This window comes from Larus michahellis, chromosome Z (genome assembly GCF_964199755.1).
Source record: "Larus michahellis chromosome Z, bLarMic1.1, whole genome shotgun sequence".
Taxonomy (NCBI): domain Eukaryota; kingdom Metazoa; phylum Chordata; class Aves; order Charadriiformes; family Laridae; genus Larus; species Larus michahellis.
In genome coordinates, this window is record NC_133930.1 from 4,717,688 (window position 1) to 4,726,262 (window position 8,575).

General features: G+C 45.9%; 1 protein-coding gene across 1 annotated transcript; it reads left to right on the top strand.

The window, feature by feature from the left end:
• The first annotated feature begins 140 nt into the window (after positions 1-140).
• Positions 141-7,889, top strand: ATP5F1A (ATP synthase F1 subunit alpha). The gene is made up of 12 exons (XM_074570360.1): positions 141-322; positions 1,356-1,434; positions 2,524-2,693; positions 3,540-3,713; positions 3,794-3,960; positions 4,089-4,237; positions 5,175-5,326; positions 5,457-5,681; positions 5,810-5,917; positions 6,454-6,598; positions 6,815-6,965; positions 7,680-7,889. Exons 1-12 carry the CDS (start codon positions 263-265, stop codon positions 7,759-7,761), a joined length of 1,662 nt encoding a protein of 553 aa, XP_074426461.1. The 5' UTR covers positions 141-262; the 3' UTR covers positions 7,762-7,889.
• Positions 7,890-8,575: the final 686 nt, after the last annotated feature.

The following is an 8,575-nucleotide window of genomic DNA, read 5'->3' on the forward strand; positions in this document are numbered from 1 at the left end:
TGTATATATATATATATAAAAAAATATATATATATATTCCCTAAGGGCTCAGGGGCGCAGGGAAGGGGGCGGTGCCCGCAGGCCTGAGGGGGCCGCTGGCGGCAGTGGAAGTACTTCCAGGTCGCGCCCCGCCCCGTGGTGTGGGCGTGGCCTCGCTCAGCCAAAAGGGGCGGAGGGCGCTGCCGCCATTTTGTGGAGAGAGCGCGGGGCCGGCAGCCGCCAGCCGTCTGCTTCAGCCTTCTCCGGAGGAGCTGCCGCCATCATGCTCTCCGCCCGTGTGGCTGCCGCCCTCGCCCGCTCCCTGCCGCGGCAGGCCGGCCTGGTGAGCGAGCTGTCTCCTCCCTGAAGCGAGGCGGAGGCGGAGGGGGGACGGGACACCGTGTGCCGCCGCCATCTTGGGGGCCGCGGTGACATTGAGGGGCCGCGGCCTCCCGGTCGTCGCAGTGTGGGGCGGGATGTGTGTGTGGGGCTCACCTCAGCGCTGGGTGACAGCGGGGCGCGACCCCTGCGGAGGAGCGCGAGTGCCCTTAGCTGAGGGGGAGGCGGGGAGGGATCTGGGGGACGGCGCGTCCTTTCACGGGGATGCGGATTGGCACAGCTGGGGTTCAGGTTAATGCCTGAAAGCTGCTAGGTCCCAGTCAGGGTTAGGGATTGGAGCTGCGAGGCTTTGCCAAGTGGCATTTCCCTCTCGCCGTGTTTGTAGCGTGCGAAGATCTGTCAGGAGCCGTTCCCGGCCTGTGTCCCTTGTGAAGGTGAAAGGAGGAGAGGCCTGCCCAGGCTTTCAGAGAGATAGCATTAACGCTCCGTGGGACGGCACTGAGAGCTTTTCTTGGGATGTAGGACGATAATCTTTTAATGCATTCGTTATGACAGTATTGCTTTTTTTTCATTTCTTTTATCATGTAAGTTATAGCCACGCTTCGGAAATTCTGCAGCTAGATTTTTCTTAGAAAGGCCAATCCTTAGAGGACACAATTTTATTTCCCCCTTGTGCAGAACCATGAGGGATGCACCGATTTCTTTATGCCCCAAGCTTTTGATGTTCAGAGCAACGGTGGCACACGAGAGGAGGTGTTGCTTTGGGAGCTGCTGCAGTGTTGTGATGGTGACATCAGTGCAATGCAGAAAAACGCAGCCAGTAATTCAGAGCAGTCTCCTTTACCATCTGTCCTTGCTTAGCAATGCTGGACTTCATTCCGTAACGACAGTTATGGAGTGCTATGAAGGTCAACTCAAAACTGAGACGCATTAAATATATAAGATAGTGATCAGAAATTTAAGTGTGTTAATGTCTTAAACATTTTTTGCAGTGATCAAGGAAATCTCACTGTTACTGAAACAATTACTTATTTTAGGTTTCCAGAAACACCCTGGCTGCAGCATTTGTTGCTACAAGAAACATCCATGCCTCCAAAACATGCTTTCAGAAAACTGGTGAGTTTGAGAAAGGTCTTCATGTAAGACTGTGGTGTAGGAACTTGCTCTGTCAGACAAAAAGGAATTTAAATATGGAGTGTGTGTTGGGGGTGTATCAGTTGACACAATGCTTAAAGATGTTTATGTACTGACAGTATTTAACAGTGAACTATCTGTTACATAGTCACATGCAGGAGACTTCACTTTAATAACTATTCAAATTATGCCCAAACCAAAGGAGTTATCACACGTCCGTTGTCTTACACAGCTTACCTGCTTCACAAGGATTTGATTCAGTCTTCAACTCCTGCAGAATTATTTGAAAAAATGCCTCAAATTCTAGTTTCCTGTTTTGTTTGTAACACTAAGAAGGGACAGATGACTTTCCGAGGCCTGCCTGGGTGTGACCTTGTGCCCTTGAGTATAATGTTTTTGCTGCCAGCATCTTGGTGTTTAGAGAAAGCATTGGCGCAGCATAGCTGTATTTTTGGTAGTGGTTCATGTATGATTTTTGAAGTGGTTTAGGGTGACTAAAGGTATTAGGAAACAGCAGTTTCACAGTGTTACTTACTTCTCCTAACTGAGGAAATAAAAAGTTGTTGGAGGTATACTGCCAAACAAATTGGAGGAAGACAGAGAATACATTTTTATAGCATATATTGAACAACATGCTCCTTAGACGTATTGAGTTAAATATATTTGGACCTTGGATTATAAATCAGTTGGCAAGGTGTTTTGATGCCTGCAGTCTAAATAAATGATCTGCAAGGAGAGCTAACCTGTCTGTTCTTTCTGAGTGAAGTCTAATCTATTTAATTGCTTTCTAGGGGCAGAGATTGCTAATAGTGTAAGACCTACTGAAGGAAAGTGATAACTAAACAGCCATCAATGTTTTGATTGAAGCTGGCTCGTAATGATGAGTTGAAGCTGCTTTTATTGGCTGTGAATACAGAAACTCTTATTTGTCTTATGCATCTTATGTAAGGAGTAGTGTTGCTTGCTAGACCTCATGGCATATCTGAGAAAGGTTACCTTGGCTTGTGAATTCAGGACAAGCTTACTGAATTCATACTAAGGCTAAGTCTGGTTTGAAACGTCTTTTTCCAGGCACTGCTGAGGTATCGTCTATTCTTGAGGAACGTATTTTGGGAGCTGACACCTCTGCTGAACTTGAGGAGACTGGCCGTGTGCTCTCAATTGGTGATGGTATTGCCCGTGTGTACGGCCTAAGAAATGTTCAAGCAGAAGAAATGGTTGAATTCTCTTCTGGACTGAAGGTAAGCTTTCACTAAAGCACTTCATTCAGCCTAGAAATACAAAGAAGATTTTTTTTTTAACAAGAAAAGACTTTTTAAAAGAGTATCTGAGACTGTGCTTTGAGTTACCTGTATGGACCCTTTATAGACTTAATTGCGACTTTAGTGTGTAGTATGTAGTTGAACTAGTACTACAAAAAGCAAATATTCTTTGCATTTATAAAGCTTTGCTTTCAGTATCGGTATCTGTTTCTTGGCCAATATTTGAGCTTTTTTTGTTTTCAGTTAGGAAATATTAAGAACTAATCTATCATTGGATTTTGTTTTATTTGGTTTCAGGATGGCTTTTCTGTTTACTGTTGAATAATAGCTTCTCTGCTGCAGGACAGTTTGCAATTTGGTGACTTCCTACAGTCCTAAGAGTGGACTAGAGTTAAAAAGCTGTCTGACTGTTCTGAGAGTACTGCAACATCTCTTCTAGTATTTTTAATGACCTAACGTGCTTTAGGCAGAGAAGAATCCGGTGCTTTTCCCATGTCCAGTTCCTAGGCAAGAGCTAAGTGTTGTATTGGAACTCTTCTTATCCTTCCTGTTCTTTTTAGAGAGATAGGGGACTTAATCCTAGACTGGTGCAAGTATAATTAATTAAGTAGCAAGCTGAAGGCTTAGGCAGATTCTCTCACCAGTATGGAAGAACATACAGGCATTGTACATAAAAGCAGAACATTGACTATTGCTACAAGTAAGATTGAGATAAGGTTATGTTGAATGTTCTACACTGTAGAATAATACTGTTATTAAATGGTTGATCTTGCAAATGTTGGCTTGGGTTTTCTCCTGAGATCTCTCATGTGATCTTTATCCTAGGGGATGTCCTTGAATTTGGAGCCTGACAATGTTGGTGTTGTCGTGTTTGGTAATGACAGACTGATCAAGGAAGGGGATGTTGTGAAGAGGACTGGTGCCATTGTGGATGTTCCAGTTGGGGAAGAGCTGCTGGGCCGCGTTGTAGATGCCCTGGGCAATCCAATTGATGGGAAGGTAAGTGTAACTAGGTGTTTCCTTCCTCTGCTTGTATCTATGCGATACAGGCTGCAACAGGGTTTTTTCTCCCTTTTAAGGGTCCTGTTACATCTAAGACACGTAGAAGAGTTGGCTTGAAGGCCCCTGGGATTATTCCCAGAATCTCTGTGCGTGAACCTATGCAGACTGGTATTAAGGCTGTGGACAGCTTGGTGCCAATTGGTCGTGGCCAGCGTGAGCTGATCATTGGTGACAGGCAGACTGGGTAAGTTAAATGCCCAAGCTAAAAACGTTTTGTACAGGGCGCACCAGTGTACAAAGCTGAACACAGAACTGTGTAGAGGCTGGGAGAACCGTAGGCAGTTTTAACTAACCAGCCTCTGTGTTACACAGGAAAACTTCAATTGCAATTGATACAATAATCAACCAGAAACGATTTAATGATGGAACAGATGAGAAAAAGAAGCTGTACTGTATCTATGTTGCAATTGGCCAGAAGAGATCTACTGTTGCTCAGCTGGTGAAGAGGCTCACTGATGCAGGTATGGATTTTTGAAGATGCTGAGCCTGGCAGCTAGTGACATCCTATTCTCATTATAATGCTGAATACTACTACTATGACCTCTCCTAGCTGCAAGTATGGACAGAATTCTTCTCTTAGTGGATGAGTGAGCTGCTTGCTTTTCTGGACAAGAAAACTTTCTAGGTATCTGGGGGAAAAAACCCTCTTTTGCTACATTGCACTAGAAGACTAGGATGAGGCCCCAAAACTGCTCAGTTGCTTCTGGAAGAGTCTCCCTCCATATTTTTTTTTAGCAGAGTTCAGAGAGATTCCTCTCGGCAGTCAGACAGGCCTGATTACAGGCTATGTCCTACAAGTATTTGTGGACTCGGCATTTGTTTCCGTATGCAAGTCAGTGTAAATGGCAGTTGCAAGTTTAGTGGAAAGACTTTACTGACCAAACATAGACTTTACTTTCTTTTCAGAAGCAGTGATCTCGTTCAGCGAGGCTGCATATGTAACAGAGCTTGCAAGAGATCAGGCAGCTTATGTGTTATCTGGTGGTCAAGCAGACTCATACCTAGAAGGACCCACTCCCCCCACATTTTAATTACAATAATTTGTTTGGGACTATGAAATAAGGATAGCATCTCCTTCCAGAAGCCAGGAAATCAGACTTTTGGGCTATTAGTTCTGGAACCACAGTGTTTCTTAGTGCAAACTTAAACTTCTTTTTAAATGGGAAAGAAATCTGCAAGTGTTAGACGCTAGCTGCCATTAACTTGCTCTTGAAACTTCTTGAGTTAGTTGAGCTAAGGGATGTGTTAATCTAGTACCGTGTTCTTTCCTGTGACAATGTAGTGGTGCTGCCTGGGCTTGCTTCGTCAGCTAGCACTTCAGAAGTGTGCTGTATTTGCTGATTACGGGCATGATGAGGTGATATACTCACAGTGGTGTTTGTCTCCGATTCCTTGCAGATGCCATGAAGTACACTATCGTGGTGTCTGCCACAGCGTCCGATGCAGCACCCCTTCAGTACCTGGCTCCTTATTCAGGCTGCTCCATGGGGGAATACTTCAGAGACAATGGAAAACATGCATTAATCATCTATGATGACTTATCCAAACAGGTCAGGAAATGTTGTTTATCAACCTCATAGTCTAGTGTTGGTGTTTGTAGCAGTAAGATCACCTCAGGTTTAGAAATTCAAAATTTTAATGGAGGTACTGAAATCTGAGACCTGTCTTTACACCACACAGGCTGTTGCCTATCGTCAGATGTCTCTGCTGCTGCGTCGTCCACCTGGTCGTGAAGCTTACCCAGGTGATGTGTTCTACCTGCACTCTCGTCTGCTGGAGAGAGCAGCCAAAATGAATGATTCCTTTGGAGGTGGCTCTCTGACCGCCTTGCCTGTCATTGAAACTCAGGCCGGTGACGTGTCTGCGTACATTCCAACCAACGTCATCTCCATCACTGATGGACAGGTAGGACCACTTCTTCACACGCCAGTGCTACTTCTTCATGTGCCAGTACTTCTGTGTAACTTCCTGGCAGGTCTCTGAGGAGGCTTCCAGGCTTCTGACCAAGATAATAAAACAACTTTCTCCTACAGATTTTCTTGGAAACTGAGTTGTTCTACAAAGGTATCCGTCCAGCCATCAATGTTGGTCTGTCTGTGTCCCGTGTAGGTTCTGCTGCTCAGACCAGGGCTATGAAGCAGGTAAGCATGAAACTGCTGCTCCTTACTGGAGATGAGTAGTGTTTAGGCTTTCCAACCCACTTCACTCCAAAGACCTGTGAATAGAGAGGGAATAAAGCTTTGCATTCCTTAGCGTTATGAAGTTATAAAAGAACAAGCTTTGGGGATCTCTCAGATATTTCCGTTGCATGCAGAGGGGTGGGGGGGAGAAAGAAAAATAGTATCTGCATTAAAATGTAGGACTTGTTAAGTTTCAGTGGGCTGAACAGGGTGCTGATCCAACGAGAAGTAGAGAATGCTCTCTTAACCCCATGCTTTTGGTGCAGATACGGGATTAGTGAGGTTTAATACCAACTGTCATCGTTTTAGGGATGAATAGCCCACTTATCTTAGAAGGCCAAGCAGACGGTGGGTTTTTTATATAATCATCTGTCAGAATCTTGAGATTCACTTGACTGGTATGCAAGGCCAAGCTGATCTGGGACAACTAGACTACGAAGTACTAGACACATTTAGGAGGTGGTGAAGCTCGGTCTGACCTGTTCCTTGTGTTGTAGGTGGCAGGTACCATGAAGCTGGAATTGGCTCAGTATCGTGAGGTAGCTGCCTTTGCTCAGTTTGGGTCTGATCTGGATGCTGCCACACAACAGCTGCTGAACCGTGGTGTACGTCTGACAGAGCTCCTCAAACAAGGACAGTATGGTGAGTGTCGTGGACGTAACAAATCTGCATTTCCCGTTAGTGTAACGAGGGTGGTCTTTGTGGCAGCATTTACCGTGTCCATTCTGTGGACGTGGTAAACGCAGACCGGCTTGAACCATGTTGTCTATGCGCAGCTGATCATCGAAGAAGGACTCCCTAGTCTGATGTGTCCTGGCGTAAGAGTTAGCAATGCCATGAACGCTTTCTTTCCTGCAGTTCCCATGGCTATTGAGGAACAGGTTGCTGTCATCTACGCTGGTGTAAGAGGTCACTTGGACAAGCTGGAGCCCAGCAAAATCACCAAATTCGAGAGTGCTTTCCTAGCTCATGTGCTGAGCCAGCACCAGGCCCTCCTCTCCACCATCAGGTAAGATGATTTACCTTACTTCATCCCAAGGGTTTGATGGCTGGTGTGTAGATAACGGTTACCGAACTGTTAATTTAGTGTATCCTAGAACATCGGGCCTTCAGCTGCCTGTACCAGAACTGGAGGTTGAACCAGCCTTCCTCCTGTCCTTGCACTGCTCTCCAGAGCTCAGCTTCATTTCTCCAGTTTTTACTTAGAAAATTCAACTGATGCTTAAAATGAACCTACTTGCGTACCTCTCCTCTAATCTGATACCGAAACCACTTCATCCAGTCAGTTCCCGTATTTTTGACAGCTTTATGCTGTTACAGTGCCATGGATTAAGTGCTGCTGGGCGGACTGTTGGGGATTGAGTATTTCCAGTCCTGTCCTGTGAACTGGTGCAAGCTTCTCGTGTCAGGAGTCAAATTGTGTGCCTTCCATCTCCGAGGTGCAGCTCTAGAGAAGGTGGAGCCTTGTTGAACTACCTACAGCTGTTTCAAAAGTATTTGTTGACAAACCTGAGTTCTTAAACAGGACTAATTTTTTAGGAGGAGGGATGTTACATTAGTTTCAGTGGTATAGCTCCATGCATCAAACAGAAATGTGTTAATTCATCTGCGAATTTTGTTAGAAATTGGAAGGTCTGTTGTGAAGTTGGTTTTCTTTGCCTTAGTTGGGGATTGACCATATATCTGTTCCCGTCTCAGAAGTTTAACTAAACTCTTTCAACAGGACCGAAGGGAAGATCTCTGACCAGACAGAAGCTAAGTTGAAGGAAATAGTCACAAGTTTCCTGTCTACTTTTGAGGCATAAACTCTTAAAACTGTTCAAGCAGACGAGGCTGCTGTTGTGAATCCGTGCTCCAGCTCCATCAAAGACTTAAAAGTACGTGCGACTTGAATGTACAGATCTCAATGAGAATAAAAGTTTCCATGTAAAAAGGCTTGTATTTTCTGCTCTAAATTATTGCCTTTCTGGATGGCTGCTTACAGTTAAACTCCCCGGGCACACGCTCAATAAAGGAACTCTGAAACATGGCGGGGCATCTTAACTGCTGGGTGGGTCGAACTCCCCTTAAGAATGCGTCCGGGCGGCAGCTGGATTCTGTGGTGCAGACTGTGGTTCCCATCCTGACAGAGCTGAGGGTCACAGGATCATAGAGTTGTCTAGGTTGGAAGGGACCACATTGAGTCCAACCATTAACCCATCACTGCCAAAACCACCACTAACCCGTGTCCTTCAGCATCATGTCTGTGCAGCTTTTAAATACCTCCAGGGATGGTGGCTCCACCACTGCCCTGGGCAGCCTCTTCCAATGTCTGACAACCCTTTCAGTGTAAAAATTTTTCCTAATACCCAATCTAAACCTCCCCTGGTGCTACCTGAGGCTGTTTCCTCTTGTCCCATCGCTTGTTCCTTGGGAGCAGAGACCGACCCCCCCCGGCTACCCCCTCCTTTCAGGGAGCTGCAGAGAGCGAGAAGGTCTCCCCTCAGCCTCCTTTTCTCCAGGCTGAACACCCCCAGCTCCCTCAGCCGCTCCTCACCAGACTTGTGCTCCAGACCCCTCACCAGCTCCGTTGCCCTTCTCTGGACACGCTCCAGCCCCTCAAGGTCTTTCCTGTGGTGA

Bases quoted from the DNA above. Each gene is read 5' to 3' on its own strand.
- ATP5F1A (XM_074570360.1), top strand. From the start codon at position 263: ATGCTCTCCGCCCGTGTGGCTGCCGCCCTCGCCCGCTCCCTGCCGCGG. The intron at 5,682-5,809 runs GTAGGACCACTT...TTTCTCCTACAG, and splicing joins TCTCCATCACTGATGGACAG to ATTTTCTTGGAAACTGAGTT. The intron at 6,599-6,814 runs GTGAGTGTCGTG...TCTTTCCTGCAG, and splicing joins CCTCAAACAAGGACAGTATG to TTCCCATGGCTATTGAGGAA.